At 34.7% G+C, this 22,616-nt stretch overlaps 1 protein-coding gene across 10 annotated transcripts in view; it reads right to left on the reverse strand.

The window, feature by feature from the left end:
- Window positions 1–22,616, reverse strand: part of Akt3 (AKT serine/threonine kinase 3) — a 259,832-nt gene that overhangs the window by 35,480 nt on the left and 201,736 nt on the right. For 8 of the 10 annotated variants that reach the window (XM_004853513.4, XM_087194053.1, XM_087194055.1 and 5 more), the window contains 3 exons: window positions 22,233–22,355; window positions 13,252–13,380; window positions 2,673–2,887 (listed from right to left, as the gene is read on the reverse strand). In XM_004853513.4, the coding sequence (XP_004853570.1) occupies window positions 2,673–2,887; window positions 13,252–13,380; window positions 22,233–22,355 (467 nt within the window). The remainder of the gene's footprint in view (window positions 1–2,672; window positions 2,888–13,251; window positions 13,381–22,232; window positions 22,356–22,616) is intronic. The other 2 variants (XM_087194057.1, XM_021265539.2) reach the window with 1 other exon arrangement.

Below are 22,616 nucleotides of genomic sequence, written 5' to 3' on the forward strand. Positions count from 1 at the left end.
TTTTTTTTTTTAGCACTAGTGATTGAACCAAGGGCCTTCTCACTGGGCTATATCCCCAGCACATTTTATTTGTATTTCAAGACAGGGTCTTGCTAAGTCAGTAACTTGCCTATGCTGAACTTGCAATCCTCCTGTCTCAGCCTCCCAGAGTGTTGGCATTACAGGCGTGTGCCACCATTCCCATCTTTGGATTCTTTACTATTAGCAACACCATACAATTCCTATCTTCTTAGTGTACTGAATGCAGCATGAGGTCATGCTTTTCCTATAAACTCTACATTGGAAGATAAAGAAGGGCTAATGGAATCCTAAAGTAACGGTGAATAAGAAATAAAAGCAAAATAGCCAACTCTTTAGTTGACAGCAATTCATTAAAGAATACCAAAAACTTCAGGTAGTATTTAAGGTTATTAATAGGAAAAATAATGAAGTAGACTATAATATTTTCTTTAGTTATGTTTCCAAAGACTTTTCAGTGTCCTCGACTGGCTTTCTCTTTTGTCTCCCTCTAAACTTTTGATGCCCAGGATTCTATAGAAGGCCTTCTTCTCCATATATTCTGATCCTTGCCACTTTTTTCTTGCCTCCAGCTCCCTGTAAGATGTTCATGGCTCCCAAATCTATATATTCAGTCACTATGTTTCTTTTAAGCATGGCTGTGTCATTTTTAACTAATCTGACATTTTCAACCAGGTTTTTCATAGAAATCTCCAACCTGTCATATTAGAAGTTACTATCAACATCAGCCCCAACTCCTACATGAGCCAGCTCAAGTTCTCCAATACCCTAGACAGAGATAATAATTTCAATAGCAATTTGCACAGTTTGGCCAGAATATCCATGAATATTTGCTTTGTGTCCCTCATTATTCCGTGAATTTCTAGAGACTTATTCATCTTGTTCTTCTTTGTTTTCCCTATATTTTAATGCAGCAGTGAAGGGGCTTGATACATTTATTATAAAAGAAAGTATCAGATGATTCAGAATACCACATCTTTTCTTCAGAACACCACCATTCTGACTGGAGATACATACTACCAGGCCAATATCATTCTAGAATTCACCTCCCATTTACTCAATAGTTCCTAAACACCTACTGCATGCTAGTGCTATGGACGAGGTAGGCTTGGGGAAATAGTAAGCAAATGAATGGGACACAGACACGAACATCATAGAATTCTGCTGTACCAGCCATTAGATCAAGAGGGCAACAACAGAAAAGGTGGCCACAGCTGCATGGAGGAGTCAGAAAAGCACAGGATTAAAATTTATTGCCCTTGACACTGAGCCCAATATTAGAGCCCAAATCAAACAGATAAAATGAGAAACATAAGTTTCCTCACCAGACTAAATGGAACACAATTTCAAAATCTGAACAACTGCAGAATGAATGCACTGTAAATAAGGTAAGTAAGAGATACCAAATAAGCCACAAGAAACTTGCTTTCTACCTTGTTCCCCCTGAACTTTCTGTGAGAGCTGGGGCAAATCACTTAAATCCTCTCCAGGCCTCTGTTTCCCACTCAAAAAGAAATGTGAATAGTATCTACCCCATCTGCTATACAAAGCTTTTGAAAAGCAAGGTAGATCAAAGATGTCAAAGTGTCCTGAAAAAGAAACCAAAAATCATTTTACAAATACAAGGTCACACCTCAGCTGTTAGGATTACCAAACACCTTTGTGGAATGGTTCCTCACAAAATAAAGAATGGTATTTCTTATTATGTTTGTTTACTTCTGCTGAAGGTACAGTCACATTCCTTATAAATTTAAAGGCTGGAAACATGCAATAAAGCACTTCTAAAGTACATAAAGCCCATATATCAGGATTCATTTATTTCTTCACTTGTTGATTCAGTCTGTCAATAAATACTTGTTGAACATCAATCATAAATAAACACTCTAACAAAACAGTGTGTGAGGAGTTATGGACAATTCAGCAACACATGAAAATCATCTATCTTCCAGATGCTTAGGATTTAATCGAATTTCAAAGAAATTCACAGATGAATTTCACAGAAATACAATAGATCTCTAGAGATGGGAGGGTCCACATATTCATATATAAGGTACATTTTCATTTCACATGATTTACATAAGGTATGTATGTATGTCAAGATGAACAAAGAATACTGTGGCTTCCAAGGGCTGGAAAACTCTAGGTCATAGCTTTAGTTAAAAAAAAGAAATACAATGTGTAAAAGGTCTTTTTAAAAATTGTTCTGTTTTTTTCTTTGTTTTCAATCCTTTCAGTCATGCATGGAAAATAGAGAATAATATTTTCAGATGACAAAAAAATAAAAAAATATGTTATCATAGGTTGGAAGTTGGAGGAAAGAACAGAAACAGGTCTATTCTTTCTACAATGTAAATCACCAGAAATATAAAGGCCCTCCTGGGCCCACAAGGTCAAGCAGCTGTGCAACAAAGAAACTGTTCGCTCATAATGAAACTCTCAAAGTCTTTAGCGGTTAAATCTGCATAAAATTTCCAAGTCAGGAAACAGTTGATAAAATTTTTTAAATGTTCTATATTATATAGTTAAAAATAAGTCAGTATTCTCAGTGAGAGGATGTCTACATCAAACACATTACTTCTTGGAATTAAAGTCGAAATAATTTCCATATCACAACTTATAGTCACATTTATCAGTAACTGAGTGTTGAGGCTTACCGTTTATTTGGATCCTTTATCAAGAGCCCTGAAAGCAATGATTTTGCATCTGAAGAGAGTGTTCGAGGAAATTTAATGTCTTCCATTAATATTAATTCAAAAAGCTTCTCATGGTCCTGGTTGTAGAACGGTAACCTTCCGCACATCATTTCATACATGACAACCCCCAGACCCCACCAGTCTACTGCTCGGCCATAGTCGTTATCTTCTAACACCTAAAATGAAATCAGCAAAACGATTAATCATTACATACTAATTTTAAAGCACTATTCATTAGACATAAGGGTTTTACATAAAAAATGCATCCCAATTGGAAAGCCTACAGTCAGTCTGAGATCTTAACCTCTAAACTATGAAGCATTCTACAAAAGGTACAAATCACACCAAATATGTGGAATATTCAACATATATCCAGAAATGGTCTTTGTTAAAAAAAAAAACAAAAAACAAAAAACAAACCTGTGATACAAAAAAACAAAAAAGAAAAACACAACCCAAGTAAATAAGTATATAGGAATAAAATGAAAAATGTTAGCATATTTGCATATTTTCTCTTAGGTCTACTTAATCTTTCATCCTGAGCCCACTAACGTTGACTTTAAGTAACAATTTAAAGCTGGACTGTGGTGACTATGGGACATGCAATGCACCTTACACATTCTTGCTTTAAGACCTAAGTAAAAAAAAGAAAGTTGTAATACAAATCAGCAAAAGATAGGAGTAACAAACAATGTAACAATGGGGAGTACAAGGCATGACAATCATTAAAATAAATCTGAAAACTTCTCTGGGCCCCCATATTTTTAAGCTCAGAAAATAATTAATGAAGCAAATATAAGGCTTATTGTTTGGTTTGTAATAAACTTTAGTATCCAAAGCCTCAGTAACTCAATAAAATTTTTATTAAAGACAACAAAAACTATGTACTGGTGTATGTCCTTATATTTGTTTCCCAAAATACACTGGATGCAAAATAAATTCAGTAAAAAAATAGTATGAAAGTATCAGTTTGGTTATATTACAGCAACCTGTTTACATTGCAACATGGCAACTTACATATGCCCCAGGTAAAACTTGGTTTCTCGTTCAATGGGATATTTCTCAAATTCCAATATTTTACTTTGGAATTGCAAATTCCAATATTTTATTTTAAATAATTATTTGAATAATCTTAATGCTTACTTTATTTGATCCTCTCAAGCTTTGGGAAAAACAGATCAACAAAACCACAGGCATGAATTTCATCGAATAAAAAAGACATATATATATAACATGATATAATAGAAAATTTGATAACAAAATTGTCACGTTCCAAACTCTTTTAGATTGGATTAGTCAAATACTTTATGGAAGATTATGTCACTGACTGTTATTTAAAATTTACTAGCAATTTCACAGAATTGCAGGTGATATTTTTGACAGTTACTTTATGGTTACCTATAAATACTATGAAAGGCCACTTTGGTAGACAGGAGATTTTAAAATGAATAAAATTTCAAGGAAAATCCATGTTACTTAAAGATCTATTCATAGAATACTATGAAAAGATTTTTAATTCAATACTGTCAATGTTTCACACACAGAAAAGCCTAGGAACTGCACTGGTAAACCACGGGAAGTGCACTTATTGTTTTTCCAGGAATCTTTTGTTAATCACAAACTAAAGAAAATATTTTCTGGAAGACAGCAAATTCTAGTTTTCATCATTGGTCAAAAATATTTCAATTTTCAATTTGTTTGTAGTAAAATAAGAACTAAATAAAAACAAGATAACATAAAGGAGCATAAAGAATTCTACATCATATATTCTTATGTTAAAAGAGATGCTGTACACACCATTTTAAAGTCACAGTAACTTTTTGTTTAACTTTTTTTTTTTTTTGGTACCGGGGATCAAACTCGGGTCCTTGCGCTTGCAAGACAGGTGGCGGAACCACTGAGCTAAATTCCCAGCCCCAGTCACAGTAACTTTTGACCACTGAGGATCCAGCCTGTGGCCAGTTAGGAGAATGTACTGTCTGTGGGCCATTATCTAATCGATACAGCTTTTTAAACTAACAGCAAAGGAGAAAAGTCTAATCTTTATCGGCATTCCTATAACACCAACAAAACAGTGGCATACACAAAAAGGAGCCAAATGTGGTTTTTAACCTCTTTTTCTCATAAAACCATAAAAAGCATAAAAGCTGGATTAACTGCCTCCCAAACCCACATTTCACCAGCCGGGTTCTCATCCCCAGCTGGCAAAACTGGCAATCCTTTATTTTTGTTTAAATACCTGGTGTGCAGCCAGAAGGGAAAGTGAGTACATAGAAAGGTTTTTGTTTTTTTTTTCATTTTTGAAGGGAAATAACTGAAAAATAAAACTGTATTAAAAAATCTGTTTGATAAAATATATTGTATTTAGCTTTGTAAAATGAACACTGATTCTCAAACTGGTTTTGCTTCTGAACATACATGCTTTGATTGATACACTGATGTACAATGCTATAATTAAAACTGTTTGCGGTATCACTTTGGAGTGAACAATACTGATGTACTGTATTGTCTTACTGACATGTAACTGTAAGCACTGCTGAGGAGAAAATATCCTAACAACTAAGCCGCCCTCTCTACTTTAAAGGATTTTCCTATCAATTAAAAAGAAAATTTTTTTTTCTTTTTGTTCACCTCCTACCTTCAAACAGCTGTAAGGTGAAATACAAGAAATAAAAATACAGGTGATTACAATATTCTGCATGTGGATATATAATATACAACATGTTCCCACTGTTCAGATATCCTTTCTATCTCCTTAAATCTTAACGATTTTAAAACACAATACTGTGAAATCCTTTAGAAATCCAAAGTCAAATGATTGCAAATCCAACAGCCTTTTTTTTGGTACCGGGAATCAAACTCGAGTCCTTGCGCTTGCGAGGCAGGTGACAGAACCACTGAGCTAAATCCCCAGCCCTCCAACAGCCTTTTTCATACTACTTTTGGAAGATAATTCTCCCTTACTCAAAGCATTTCTTTTTCTAAAATTATAGTAACACAGAAAATATACACTTTTTAACGTAAGAGTTGTGACTCATAATTTTTTTTCCCTAGTAAAAAAGCTAGGTTATTTCACGATTATTATAAAGGCTGAGACAAGGACGTGATAAATGGTGATGTAAAGTAGAAGCACAACAATGATAAAGTACATTTTAACTCCACTAAAACATAACATAATTTGTATATAAATACGGGTCAAACATATTCCTGGAGAAATCATCCAGTAAAAGACTTATCTTGATAAATTAGTCTAAGTGTCTCTTTCCCATAAAATCAATATTACTGATTTTTAAAATAACACTCAAAGTTTAGATATGAATGCAGACATTTGGTATTTCCTTCTTTTCCTATTGTCTTTTACAACCTTGGATGTACCTGTACTTTATACCTACATTTAACACAAATGCCCAAACAGATAAAGGACAAGAGAATCTGGAACACTGAAAGAAATACAAATGTTAAAAAGTAATGAGAGGTCGCATCAAACCAAAACCTAAATAGAGTACAAAGTCTAGGGAAAAAAGAACTTAGTTTCAATTTTCCAATTTACTTTCAGATATAACAAAACCTAAGATTCAAAGAGGCCACAGTAAATATTACTTAATATTAAATATTCTGGTAACATCTGATGAAGATATTTCCATTTATAAACCAGCTAGGTGAGAGAAACATCAATAGGCTCTTAAACAATGACTAATTTCAAACAATGATATTAAATAAAAAACTATATATTTTTAAATATCACTAATTAATGTTCCTAATGTAAATACTTATCTGGCTAACAGACATTTTCAAAAAAAACCCACCCCAAACCAAAAAAACACAACACCACACATTCATCCCAGTATTCTGTTTCTAATTAGGGTTTACTGAGAGGTGGAAGGGACACCTCACCCAGCTTGCTGGCCAGGACACACAATGCTCCCAAGACAAGCAATTATAAAGAGGCTATGAGTACCCAGGAGTGGCTTACTGCTCAATCAATAATCCTGACAGAACAGATGGGGAAAAAATTAAACATCTAAACAAACTGTCTGCACACCTATGTTGCGAAAGTAAACTGCGAACTTGGATGAACCAATTTATTACTAACCCCCCAAAATTTTTTTTCTTGAAACCTTATATTTCAGGTAACTAATACATGAGATCTATATGGAATATTATCATTTATGGAAGCCCTTTATACATTCTCAGCTTCACAGGTATTTGCTAAAAAGTAATGCCTGACAAATATCCTAATTCAGACTTTAAAAAAGATTGCAGTTTAAGACAAATATGTATTTCAATTCATAATAATTATAATTTCATGGTTTCCCCATCGTTTCTTCATAAACATGTACTTTATAAGTATTTCTCAGCTGTTCTAATAATGCTTAAGAGAGAATACTTAGCCGTTTACCATGAACTGGAATATCCTCAGCCTTTTGGCCTCCTTCTCCTAGAATGCATATAGCTTACATTGCACTTTCAAAAGTAAACTCAGGCTAGAGAGGAAAAATCCTTGAACCAGTGCAGCTGAATGGATACAATAAGAGTGATTAAATCACACTCACACGGATCTTCCCACAGATTTCTATACTTCTTTTTTATCCTGAAGCAACAGACACTATGCAAGTCCAAGAAACTGGGTCAGCTATTATAAATACTATATGTAATCACTAGTGTCCCAAGTTTGGGTAGTTTTATATATATATGTTCTTATGCTTCAGAGAATTTAAAATTAAACTTTGTGTTTTGCCTAGAATCATATCAAATATATCAAAGCCAAATATCATATAACACTGAAAAGAAATTTATGTGAAAAACAGCTACTATAAAAACTAATAGGATTCTAAATAAAACCCACTACTTATGAACACTGAGAAGCACGCATTCCATTCTAGTTCACATTTCAACCATACCTAACTATGGGACAAAATGAGATGATGCTAATGTTGCAAAACAGTAAAAAGTACTACCGCAGCAAACAAGTAAATCGCGCATGTTCAATCTAGTAACAAGCCACTCATATGGCAGTTCTTAAATATGAATTCTAACCATAAAGCAGAAAACGTCTATCTGAACTAATCATTGTGCTCCTAAAGGAAATCAGGTAAACTTAATTTTCACTTTGATATAGGGGATAAGACCTTTTCAGAAATACCAGGAAGATGAAGGTTTTCAAAAGTACCTCTGGAGGACAGAGGTTGTGTGAATTACGTATAATTAAATAAAATGGTAAAACTGTACACAAGTTTTAGAAAGGCTAAAACAACTCTCTTCACAAAATGCTTAGAAATTCTAAGACTAATGTCACCATGTGCAGGAATACACAGAACTCTGTCCATAGGCTAATAAAATGTAACTGTATATGCTACTAATTTCACCTGCAGATTAAACATCCAAACATACCTAATTTTGGCTTCATTCATTTCTCTTAACATTTCCAAACAATAATATTGAAAGAGTCCACAAAATGACATCTTTTACACTTATTCTTTGGATTTAAAGTACATGTACAATTCTGCTTAATAGATTTCAGTCAAGCTAGGGTCTAACTCTTCTCTCCAACTACATACTTCATGCTAGTCTTTACTACTGCTTTTACTAACTTCTTAGGAAGTTAATAAGTATCTTTGATTTCAAATTTATATAGAATTTAATTTCCATTTGTATTAAGATTTATTACCATAAAACAAATCTTTGTATCAAAAATAACTTTCAAAATATTGTATTTCAGATATTTTCAGTGAGATATTAAACTTAGGTTTCTAAAGAAAAATGAATAAAAATCATAAGGTGAATGCTTTCTCAAACTAAGATTTTGAAAACTTAAGAAGAATGCATCAAAAACCGCATTTTCAGCCACTGGGGGAAAAATCACTTTGAACTTAGATATAATTAGATATTTTTTCCTTCAATAGTTACTACAGCTACATACTCTAAATTTCCCAACAATCAAGTCATTCTTCCCAATTTTTGTTAGTTCTAATTTATCAAATAATTTTTATTTTTACACTATTACAGAAGTGCATTTCTCTAGGTTTCCAAAACCACCTTATTCAACCTTCCCCATCTGTCACCATCTGCTTCTTTTTAGCATGTACTTTTTGTGTGATCACATAAGCATGTGAAAAATAACTAACATTCAGATGATTATCTGCTAGTACATTTGAGGACTGGGCATAATAAAAGTGAACTGCCAAAACGTACTTAACACTTTTAATTTTGTTGGGTCTTGCATGTAAGCTACATTTGATTTTCAAACTGTTTTACAGTCGGAAAGTTGATCAGGTACTGCTAACTCAAGAGCAAAGCTGAGACTCTAAATAATTAGCACTGCATAAAATGGTTTGGATTCATAGAAGCCAAACCAAATAATAAAATTTAACAGTAAGAGTTTATACACGATTTCTAATTTCTTTTATAATTTCTAAGTGTATAGATTACAAAAATAAAATCCCTTCAAGATAGCTTATGTTCCATAATTTATTACAGGGTCAGTTTTATTTTCTTCTAATGTAAAAAAGAGTAAAAACACTCTCATTTAAAACTATCCTTTAAATGGAATTGTACATATGTAGCACAGTAAATGCATAAATTATATGCCTGCTAGGATAAGGTCTCTGTAATCTTTTAAAAACCAACAACAGTGAGAAAAGCCCCAGTCTTTCTTCTTTAAAAATAAAGATCTAGGGGCCGGGGATTTAGCTCAGTGGTTCCATCACTTGCCTCGAAAGCCCAAGGACCCAAGTTCGATCCCCAGTACCAAAAATAAATAAATAAATAAAATAAAGATCTAATATGACTACTAAAGTTGGAAGGCTGTACTGTCAGCCCCACTCTTCATCAGGAGAGGTTAAGCTAGAATATTTAAAACTTTTTTCCATATATGACATGGTCTTTGCCACAAGAAGCAAGCTGAGTTCATTTAAAACTTAAGTTTAAAAAAAAATAAAACAAGTTTCTTGACAAATCTGCTGTAAGAAATACTAAGAAATATCTGCTGTATTAAATATCACATTTAATAAGATGGCTTTGAACTGATTTCTAACGCTTTTTTCTATAGTACTTTTGAAATATCCTCCATCTATCTTTATACAAAAATTATTCCTGCTAAATTAAAAACAAAAGGTACAAGAATACCACTGTTGGATGAAGCAGAGGTTGCAGCAAGATCTCTACATATCATGTGAACAATTCTTCTACAAGAGCAGAAGAGAAAATATTGACAGTGAATCATCCACAAGAGAAGGAGTTGTCCAAAAAGTATTCCAAATCATATACAGAACTATCACTTACCTTGCTATCAAGAAAGACTGACATTAGTAAGTAGTATGTACTAGAAACTGCAAGGTTCAAAGAAGTGAGGACACCCCACTCAGTTTCAGCTCCCGTCAGTCCCTCTCTGACACTGACCCTGAACACCACTGCATCCTCTCCTGGCATCCATGGCAGGAGAGAATTTCCCTGACCCACAGGACCCAATCCAAACCCTCTGCATCCCAACTGCCCTCCTAGGCGCCTACGCTCTCCTCCTGCTGCCCATTTAGGACTGCCAGGCCTTCGCAGCAAGCGTAAACACTTTTCCTTTTCCTCCCACTGCACTGTCCGTGACACCAGCACAGGAACTACTTGCCACATCTTGCCACCTTACTAAGCAGCAAGCTACCTGGTGACAGAAAACACTTCTCACTGTACTCCTAACACCTAACATAAACCCCAACCCCTAATAAATACTCAATAAATAATGAATAAATGTGTGTTCTTCAGTGAAATGGTCCACAGTGGAAATAAGAATATAGGAATTAAATTCTTAGTTTTTCAAGTACGGGGAAACACTTCCGAGGCACCCTGAGTTAACAATGCAGTATATGATGTAGGTATTTATTAAAATTTATATAAGAAGTTTGTTGTTTCCAAGTTTCTCCTCCACAGGCAATATCTCCAATGATCAATCTCTTTATGATGTCAAGATTTTAATTATGAACTGATGTGTTTCAAACACAGGTGGGTACATAAGCTGTTTTCTTAAAGACAAAAACCTTTGTAATATTAAAAACAGGTATACAGACATGCTTTCTTGTTTTTAAAAAGAAATTGATAATTTCTTGTGAACTGTAAACTTTCTATTTAGAAACAATTAGACTCTTCTTGCATTAAATTCTTGGTTTTGTTCATCAGTTGATATTTGCATAGAAAACAGTATCCTTGTTTTCTTAGGAGATCATCTGCTTCTGAAATGAGACATATTTATCTTCTTCAGAAATAATTTCCCTTAATTGTGACACAACTAATTTTGGTATTCTAAATGTGGTATATCATCATTCATAGGAAATGTATAGTAAGGGTAATTGAACTCCAGCAAAACAAAGAATTTGTTTTTCATGAAATTCACAAAAACAATCCTATTCTAGAAAATATGATCTTGTATTTGAATAAACAAAGAAGAGTGGTTCTAAAATATTACCTAATTCAACCACAAAAATAGATATTTTTAAACTCTAGACTTTGTAGCAGAGAAAGTGTTATTTTTGACAAAAAATAATTGGAAAGTTACTATATTTTAAATATTAGCACTTATTTACAATAACTCAACATTTCTGAAATGTAAATTTAATTCCTAGGCTTCAATGAAAAAAACTGCTACAGTAAACCAGCATGAGTAACTAGATAACACAGGGCATGCCAGTATCATTGCGAATTTATTCTACTTCCTAATTTCTTTTGATTACCCTTCCCTGCTGGGTGGTTAACAAAGCATGAATTTTTAAAATTACATTTATTTACATCTGTAAGTGGCTTTGAAACTGTGACTTTCTTGGGCCAATGTGCACATAGAGAACAAAGTAAAAGTAGGCCAGGTGTAAAGGTGCATGCCTGTATAATCCCAGCACTTGAGCAACTGAGGCAAGAAGATCATGAATTTGAGGTCACCCAGAGACTTTGGTCAAGGCCAAACTGAACTGCACAGCAAAACCCTGTCTCAAACAACAATAGAACAACCACCACCAAAACCCAAAACAAAACAAAAAGTAAAAGTAGGCTTTAGGGTCAGACAAACCGACAGACCTAATTTTACCTCTACCAACTCTGCCAGTTAAAAAATGGCATCTTCTGTTCTCTCACCTTTCAAATGCTAAGTATCAATAGAATAATATATAGCTATAAAAAGGAATGGAGTAGCAATAGCATGCTACAACATGGATGAACCTTGAAAACAATTTTCTAAAGAAACAAGCCAGAAGACCATAATATGCAACTTTACTTTGATTAAATGTTGGGAATAGGTAAATCTAAACAGACAGAAAGTCGATTAATGGTTGCCTTTGGAAGAGGCTGGGGAGCTAATGAGTACAGGGGTTTCTTGTTGGGGAGATGAAAATATTCTGTACTTAGGTAGTGGGGAAGGTTGTACAACTCTGTGACTACAGTAAAAATAAAACCCACCTTAAAAGACTGAATTCTATGGCGTATGAATTATGTTCTAATTATAAGAAATTTACTATGAAAATACACTTTTGAAATGTTAAACTTCTGACAGGTTCAGAGCCAGACCACTTCACAGTTGCCATAGTAAGAAAACACGGGAGGCTGCACTGAATGCTGCTGTCCAGAGCCCTCACGTGCCAAGGGACGCCAGTAGCAACTATGGGGCCCGTGAGAGGAGACTCTTCCAGACGATTCCAGCCTCACGCCACGGAGTCACCTCCTCAATGTAAAGTCTTTCTGCCTAAAGCCACACACACAAGTGGGGCAGAAATAACCCTTCTCCGCTGTTTCCATCTGCACTCTTGCTGCAGAAAATCCACAATAAAACCAAGTGGCATTTTACCACTCAGTAACACACGGAGAAGTTTGCTATACAGCAACAGTGACCGGAGCACAGCAAACAGCCACCACCCCGTGTCCTCTTGTTATCTGCTGTTTTCCCTTTAGGGAGCCTAGGGTACCATGTTATTTCTTTTCATTCTGTCTCTTCCCTGGAAATAAGTTTCCTAAAACTACAGTAAAATGCACAACGTATGGCAGACACACAATAAATACTTGTTGAATAAACTAAGGAACTAATGTTGAACCCTTAGCACAGAGTCACTAGTCTGGAGCTTCCACTGATGTGAACCCTAAAATGTAGGTGTAGCAGTCTCCCAACAAAATAATTTCCAACATTTAAGTATGAAATCTCACATTAAAGATTCAATAATCACTGTAGTCTTTGTTCTTAAGCCCAAGACAATTTATGAAGCTCAAAACATTTTTGCTGATATTATTGAATTATTACATTTTAATAAATGAAGCAATAGGCATAACAAAAAAATAAAATGCATAGTCACCATATAAAATTGATGTACTCTACTTGCACTTATAAAGTTCATTAATTTATACACAACCTTGGCCCTAAAATAGCCCACTAAACAAGTCAAAGCCAATTCAATTTGATTCAGGTTGAAGTGTAGGTAAAGGTAGTAGTAAGTATTCAATTTTTAAAAATGCTTAAATGGCTGCCTTTGCTAAACACAGTGTCGATGTTCCTTTTCACAGGAAAGGAACCAAAGCCTACCTCTGGCGCCAGATACTCTGGTGTGCCACAGAATGTCTTCATGGTGGCTGCATCTGTGATCCCTTCTTTGCAAAGTCCAAAATCTGTAATTTTTATGTGGCCATCTTTATCCAGCATCAAATTCTCCAACTGCATTTTAAGAAAAATGATAAAATTTGTTCCACAGTCTTCAAAAATAGGAAAATGATGTTTTGAAAAATTTTGAATATTGAGTAGAGTATTTTGGAAAAAGAACATAGTTATAGTTAAGAGAACTTTCAGCATTTACCAGCCCCATATCTTCATGTGTAAAAGGAAATTTGCTTCATAAAATCTTTCATGATGATGAAATGACCAATTTTTAAGCCAGTGGGAAAGATGGTATAGTTTTAAGAGCCATGAGCATATAAGTTCTGAGAACCAAAACCTAATCAGCTTTTCAAAGCAAATATTAATCCTTTTTTCCAAATAAAATGTGATTTTAAAAAATCCCAAAGAGATAAGCATATATACAGATGGTTTTTAACAATTTCTTTTGGGAATCTATTGCTGTAACAAAATTCATTCACTTACAGAATTTTGGTGGTGGCCATAAATCAAAACTAAATTCTATTTTATATATGATAAGGTGATATTCTCTTTTGCAATTTTTTGTAAAAAAGAAATATAAACTCTTTTAAACATAAAATCAAAGTCAAATATTCAAAAGTTAATAAAATATACAGCACAAATGTTAGAAAGTTGGAATCTCTTTGAACCCATTAACTCAAAAACACCAAAGAGAATCTTAAAGATCTAACCAAGTGGCAAGACCATCTGCCTCAACTGAAAATTATTAAAGGCAAACAGGGCAAGACTTTGTGCAAACACAGCACAATTACAAATAACAACATAACTGACCACTTCTCTGCCAATCTGAACTCAAGCTATGATTATCCTCACAGAAGGATACATAGGTGAGCTGAGATTATATAACCTTATACAGAAAAACTATAAAAATGTAAAAGATATATTAGCAGGATAAATAATAAACTTGTATTTAAGGTGTGGATACTTATTCTATTCCTTAATTTTTTTCTTTTTTATTCTAGTTAATGTGATGACATTTCAAAGTACTTACCTGAACTCTAAAATCAGTATCAAATTTAAAACAGCATTCCACATAAGGACATGAACACACTAACATGAAATGTGATGACATCATACTCTCTGCCATATCGTCATGGGCATTCAACACAGCTAAGTAAGCTGTGTTCCCTGAGCAAAGATTAGAGCAGACAAGTCTTTCTTTATAGTAGCACTACAATGAGCTGCCCAACTGAAATAAAAACTCAATCATGTTTCAGGCATAGCACACTTCAGAAAGCTAAGGCTTTACATAGAGTTGAACACACCTTAAATATACTATTGAACCTTTTTAAAAATAAAAGTTTTTTCGGTCTTGCATCTTCCCTACCAACTAGAACCTAGAAACCAAGGCTAATTTACTCAAACAGTAAGTCTTAAACACCAAATCCAATCAGAAACACCAAGAAAGTCTGTCTTCTTTCTTCCTACTATCTTTTTTATCTGCCCTGGTCTGTCTTTTTCTCTCATGCCTTTGATTTCCCTCTTTTTTCTTCTCTTTCAAATACCACTCTGTCATCTTTCTTCCCCTAATTTGCCTTTGTAAGAGAGAGAAGTATGTACCAAAGCTTCTCTTGGTTTGCTGAATAAAAATGTATATGCCCTATTCTTAATTTTTTCAAGTATGCTTATTGTTTTACTATATAAATGGTTGCATGTATTTTTAAATGGTGCAATAAAAATTTAAAAATATTAATCTTTTAAATCAACATAATACATAAAAATTCTCATAAAATTTCAAATAATGCATAATAATACTGTATTGGACAAGATGTAAATGCATTTTCTATCTCATTCCATTTCCACTCACATCTAGTTTAGGGTGCATTATGCAAAACCTCTTCACATGCTTTATATATATGTATGGAAAAGCACTTCATGGGAACATCACAGCACGCAATATTTCTCCACATTCTGACAAAGCTAATTTGAATGGCTGGATACAGAAGAGTCAAAACGTATAACCAGTCAAGTGTGGTTGCACGCCTGTTATTCCACCTACTTCGGAGTCTGAGGCAGGAGAACTGCTAACTCAAGCCCAGTCTGCGTAACTTAGCAAGACCTTGTCTAAAATAAGATTTAAAAGGACTGGAGATGTAACTCACTGGCAGGGTACATGCCTAGCACTGCCTAGGAGAACTGAGTTCAACCCCCAGGTCAGGGAAAAGACTATAAACACATTTTAAAATATTAAGCAATATATACATATCTTAAAATCCTGACTTGCATATGACTTCTACCCTCACATCTAAGTACCGAGCCTCATGCCAATGGTTAAAGGATGAGGAATAAGACAGATGCAAAGACAGGGTTGATGAGCATGATGAGGGTGGCCAACTCTTTCCAGATGGCCTAGAACTGAGGGGCCTAGTCTTCGAAGCGCTGAAACTGTCACCCTACCTGTCCTATGAATCAACTTTTTAAAAGGTCCTAGGCTCAATCCCAGTACCAACACACACACACACACCCCAAAGAATAGGAAGAAATAAACTGAGCCCAAATGGCAATGGGGCAACGCAGCATACTGCAAGGGAGGCAGCAGAGAGGAAGTGGATGAGATTGGGTTCTGTCCCAGGGCTTACATTAATTACATTTGAACTTCATCCCAGCCCTTCTCTCTGTGTGACCTTGAATATACCACTAAGCTCTATGTGCCTCGATTTCATCCACAAAACAGGGTAAATAACAGTAACAATCCAATAGGATAGTTTTAAGAATTCAATGAGATATTAAAAAGGAGAACTTAAATTGTTAAGTATTCAATAAAAAATCTCCCTTTAAACATGGAGAATTTAATGGCCGGTTTGTAAGTTATCCAAATGTTGTAGGCTCTTCCAGATAACACTGTGTTTGAAAAGAAAGAGCAAAGTTCAGGAATAGAACTCCTTAAAACCACTTTTGTCAGTTCAGTGACTTCATTAAAAGTACTTTTCAATATACAATAATTTACTTTGAATAATAAAGCATAGCTATTTCATAATTTTAAAGTCAGTTATTTTACAAGTGTTTATCTTATCCCATCAATTATTTCTCTTTTCTTACTATCTTAAAATGTCATTCTGGTAGATGACAAAAGCAGCACCAAAAATATGAATAAAGATGCATCAGCTTAAAAAAAAATCCCCAAATGAAAAAATCACCAACTTAAACTTGCAAAAGGATACATCAGGAAGGTAGTAAAATGTCCAGTCTTATTACAGAATGAATGATTTACATCAGATGCATTAACAACGTTTCCTTTAAATAAAGGTATAAGAATATTAGTGGGGTGATTCACGAACCTGTGCAAAGCACATAGTCACCTAAATGTTTTTTTTCGAAGTGTATCAGTGACTTAGACATAACAAAGACATCTGGAGGTCACCTCCACAGTCCATTTACCACTAACATAATTGTGATGTTCTGTCATACATTTTTAGGACCCCTTCAACTGTGCAAAGGAGGAAGAAAAACGTCTACAAATGATCTGTCTTCGGTTCTCTATTCTAAAAGTCATGGCTTTTCTCTTTCCCTTATTAGGCATAAAATGCAAAATGCACATGGTCACTGAGACTATTCAAGCACTCTCTATCTGTAAGATGTAAAAGTATCTGTTTTATATCCAGAATCCCAAGACAGACAGAGAGCAGGGTAGCATGTTTATGGCTAATGGATGCACCTACTGGCAGGAACAGGATGAAGTCAAATAGGTTATGAGGAAAAAGATTACATATTAAAATCTGAATAACACTATTTGTATCGGTTAGAGGGCTGTCATTTAAAAAGTTCACACTTTTAGGGTGGGGAGATGGTTATAGCTCAGCGGTGGAGCACTTGCCTAGACAATGCCCTAGGTTTTCTCCCTGCAAGAAACCACACAAACTTGTAAAAGTTCATGCTTCCGAGGAGAGGAAAAAAAATATTAAACATACTGTCTCATCAAATTTCCACCAAAAAATGGCAATACTTTCTGACTAGTTCAGGCATTATTTGACAGAGTACACTCTTGATTCAGAGCGTACATGAAGAAATGGAAAACTATGAAATCTTTTTTTTCCTCTGTGCTTTGTGGATAAAAAGTTGTAACAAAGTTATACAGTTCTTCCTGGTTTTGTTGCTACCTACAATAAAATTATACTCTAAAAATCTTAGCTATCTTTATCAGTGCTTCCCAATCTTGTATACTTCATGGTACAATAAAAGTGAAAGTTGGGCATTCCAAGATCAGTATACAGACTGCCTGCAGCCACAACTGAGGGCCGGACGTTCTCTGACCACTCGGCAGAGTGAGGGAAGCCATGGCTTGGGCACACCAGAAGCCAGACTGGGAAGCTCTATTTCTATACAGGCCAGGCTATCTATTAGAAATTGTAAAACCATATACACATATTGCATCATTTCACAGATTCCATATATGGAGTATCATTTCACTTAAATGACAATGTAAACAGGGAGGGGTAGAAGGGAGGGCAGGGGAATGGGGAAAAAAATAAGAGCCAAGATAGGTTACATAAGGTGCAAATTCCCAATGATGAATGTCATTATACTGTACACCTAAAAATGTACCAATAAAATTTTTTAAAAAATGAAAATAATTCCCTCATCACTAGCTCACACACTCCATTTTAGCACAGATACATCAAAGCTCTGTTTCAGGCACCAGGGGTGCCTCAAGCCCAACAAGGCAGTAAGTAATTCCTGCTCTGCATGTTGAAGATTGAGGCTTATGGGCATTCAAATGCCAAAATATTACAAGCTAACCTGTAGGAATTGAATGATCATGAAATTCAATGTGCTGAAAGAATAATAGAAGGAGTATAATTCTTCCCTTCTGATCCTCCTAGTGCTGAAAAATACTCAATATACAATAGTGGAGATCCTCCCACCCCCAGTTATCAAGCTGTTTAAGAAGGTGTACAAATATGAGACATAGCCCAATAGCACAATTTAAATTTAGAGGTAACAGTGCTTAAAGTTTCTGGAAAGAATGCAGAGTAAGTCTAGTCAGAAGTGGCAGCTGAGAAACAGGTCTTGAGACACAGCACACAAAGCAAGCACACTTTTTTCATTGGGCCTCTGTTTATTCAAGGTGAATATCGGGCTAATGACGATTAGGAGAGTTGTGGTCAAAGACTCTGAAGCTATCACTGAGTCTTACAAATAATCTAACTCTCTCTGGCTATTTCTCACATTAATGATATAAATGGTTAAGTTCTCTCTGATTAGGTAGAAAACAAGATTAGATTTTCATACATAGACTATGACAGTAATTTATGTAATATCCTCCCCCATAAACTCTTAGAGAAATTAATTCTTAATGAATTCCACTATCAATACATTTACTTTTGCAAATGTCCTTGTTTACCCTTGCCTGTGCTTGGATGGCCACAATCAATGGAAATATAGGTTACACTTGCAAAATAAGGAGTAAACAGAAAGGCTTTTAATAACTGCACTGCTGAAGTCAGGTGTGGTGGCACATGCCTGAGGTTGAGGCAGGAGGATCATCATGAGTTCAAGGCCAGCCTAGGCTCCATAGTGAGTCCAAGGCAAGCCTGAACTAAATGGCAAGACCCTGTCTCCAAAAAAACCAAATAAATAAAATAAATTAATTAATGTGCTGATGAAGTCTTGGAAGAGATTTCTTCGAATTTTTATGCCATCATAAACAACATTAGTTTTTACTAAGTAATCATAAGCAATTCACTTTCTAAAGGACAGCAAAGATTTCAATAATTTATGCGTTATTGTAAACACTAAGTTATTAGGAAACAGCATCCAATAACAGGTTATGCTACCGGCACATGAAATAAGGCTTTGCTCCCAATGCTAAATGGGCAAGTGCCAGGTGGGTATCAGTTTGCTTGACAAGTACAGTTACCATAAGCATCTCAAATAAATCTGTACTGACACAGTCATCGCCTCATTAGTAATACACAGACAAATCTAAAACCTGTCAAATTGGTACATAAATCAGTTTTTGGTCATCCTGTTTTTAGCAAATCTGGTATAAATATATTTGAAACATTCATTTGCTTATGTTCAGTAGCTTAATTTGAATTTTAACTTTACAAAGATCTATAGTTAATCCAATGCATTCGCCTCTCTAATTTCATTTCAACTTTAGAAAGACAGAATATACCAGTGAAAGGGAACATTACACCAGGAGCTAGGATCCATGGTACCACGGTTTGGACCTTGAATGCACCCCTCCCCCCATCCCCAAAGGCCTATGTATTAAAGGTTTGGTCCCCAGAGTTGTGCTAATGGGAGGCAGTGGAAACTTTAGGAGGTAGGGTTCAGTAAGGCTATGTTCCAGAGGAGGAAAGTGGGACCCTAGATCCTACCCCCTTATGCCCTTTGCCTCTTGGTTGATGAGATGAGTTTACTCTACCACATACATCCTGCCACCATTACCATCCAGCACCCTCCTCCGGGGCCCAAAGCAACGGGTCAACCTGATCTTTAAGTGAACTTCCCAGACCATAAAGCCAAAATAGGTCTCTTCTCTTTATAAGTTAACAACCATCTCAGGTATTTCATTATTGATTCAGAAAGCTAACACATGGGTTCCAATAATCTCGACTATGTCACCAATGTAGTCCATTACTCTTAGTAACTCACTTCTGGGCTTGAAGATCACTTGTAAAATACAGACCAGCTCTAAATTTCTGTGACCCTACCTACCCGGTGTTATTCTGTTATGTGCACTCTGTGTACTACGGACATGAGTAGTATGTGTGTTCATTTGAATGCCTGGTTTCTTATACTACATGTCTTCCTTGGTGCACACCCCCACACACTACATGCCTTCCCTGGTACACACTCACATCAATGTGTGCTGCACACTGACTCAGGCCTTTAAGTTATGGCTATATTAGAAAACAAACTTGGAGGAGAGACCACTTAAACTGTCCAGTAAAGTTAGTGGTCTCTGCATACTATAAATACACACTGATTATTCATATATAAAGTAGGTACTTTATGCAGCCCCTTAATAAAGTTAGTCTAATTCCATCACCAGAAAGAACTGTGCAACAAAATTCATACCTAATGAACTTCATTATACCAGTACATTGATTCAGTTGATTACAAATGGTTAAGGGAGAGTACTGATCAAGAAGACCATCCTAATTAATATTTTATAATCAATGCCAGGAATCAAATAAACATTCTTTCCTTTAGGTTTTTTAAGCTAATAATTCTACTGGCTTTAAGTATTTTAGGTATGTTACCCATTACTTCAAAACTATTCCTATTTCCTTAAACCTAGGCTTCTTCCATTCTTCCTCCCACAAATAGGATTCAGAAAACATGAAGTAAGAGTGGATGTGGGAACAGATTAGAACATTTCTATGTATATTTGGAAAATTAATAATATATTTTATCAGGTCATATAACTAATTTCTTCAAAAGCATCTATATTCATTAAATATTACAGAATTATTGAAACATGTACATATCAGATATAAGATCCCAAATTCTACCTTATTTCTAGTTACAAAAAGATCCAAACTAAATACAAACATAGTTAACTTATATTCACTCAGTCATCTCTAAGTGAGATGTTTTATAGTTACATAGTTCGTTTGTTCCTAAATAAAATATTTTAAAACTTAAAAAAATTTTAATAACAAATTATACACACTATATTTCACTTCATGTATAACATACAGCATGACTGTATAAAACAACATTTATAAGCTAGCTACTCACTAAAGTCACTTACGACATGGAGCATGATAGGGAACAACTTGTAATGACATAGACAACTGCTTAAATAATCAGATAAGAATAAAAATTTTTTTAAAGTGACATGGAAGTATGGTGGTAATTATTGTTTTTTAGATACATAACTCATATCACACAAAATAAAATTTCAGAAAATTTTCAGGTAACATTTCTACAAAAGAAATTATCTTAAATAAACTAGTACTTGATCAACTAATTATGCAAATCAAGATTATATGATTTACTTTTTAAGGAAGTGACATTGTAACATTTAGAATTTGTTTAAAATATCAAGGCAAAAATTTCCTAAATAAGCTGATTGTATTCATAACAATGGCATGAGAATTACTATCTTATATAATCTACTCCAGGGATCCGTACACCGTGGTATGTGGACCAAATCTAGACCATTGCTTGCTTTCGTAAATAAAGTTTCATTGGAGCACAAATCTGCAAAACATACTTATTTACCTAAGGTCTGCAGCAGGTTTACCTTCCAATGGCAGAGCTTAATTAGTTGCAACCAAAACATCATGAGCAGAAAAAACTAAAGTATTTATCATCTGGCCTTTACAGAATGTTTGCCCATCCTGAATTATTCTGAGGGTCTCAACATAGAAGAACACAGAGGAATCCAAACTCTATTACCAATAAAAGAAATACTGTACTTTTATATATGAAAATCTAAGCAAATTAATAAAAGGCTACATTAAAATGTTTGAGGCATTTAAACCTACCAAAAAGTTTTTCTTCTAATGGTATTATAAAAGTTCCTTCATAAACACTGTACAGTAATTCTTCACAAACATAAATATGTTAAGATAGAATGAAACTTGTAAAATGTTACGTGTAAAGTTACCTAACTTTTACTCAGATGTTTAACATTTCTCCAATTATAATAGTTATTGGAAAATAAAACTACTGTAATATTATAGATTATAGGTGACCACAGTAGTCAGAAATTATTTTGTACCTCAAAAACTCAGACCTAAAGGAATCTCATCACATTAATGAATGAAATTTCCTGTCAAATGTAGCAAACTACATTCCTAAACAGAGTGCTTTTTTCCAAACTAAATCTGCTTTTCTCAAAACTATGTAACTTTGTAATTACTTTGTTTTTCCCTATAGTCTCTGCAAAAACAAATTTTGATTACTTTTTTTACCTTGAGATCACGGTACACAATCTTTCCGGAATGTAGATAGTCCAAGGCTGAGACAATTTCTGCACCATAGAAACGTGTGCGGTCCTCAGAGAACACCCGCTCTCTCGACAAATGGAAAAACAGCTGCAGGGTAAACAGCAGGGACAGGATTGTAATAATTACTGATTTAGTGGGGGAAATTAACACAAACATAAAACACCTCTCATCACCATATTGTGATGATAGATAGTGTACTCTCAGTGGACACTGAGCACTCTCAGACAGCAGCTGGCTTATCTTTTCCAGGTTTCCAAGGGGAAACTTCGAGCTGTTAAATCAGCGTTTTAATCAATATACCAATCTTGTTTAAGGCATTCTGCTTGCTACCCATTTAACCTTCAGTTA

The sequence above is a fragment of the Heterocephalus glaber genome, unplaced genomic scaffold, assembly GCF_053883595.1.
Source record: "Heterocephalus glaber isolate CG9 unplaced genomic scaffold, H.glaber_assembly_v1.0 deba00001600, whole genome shotgun sequence".
NCBI lineage: Eukaryota > Metazoa > Chordata > Mammalia > Rodentia > Bathyergidae > Heterocephalus > Heterocephalus glaber.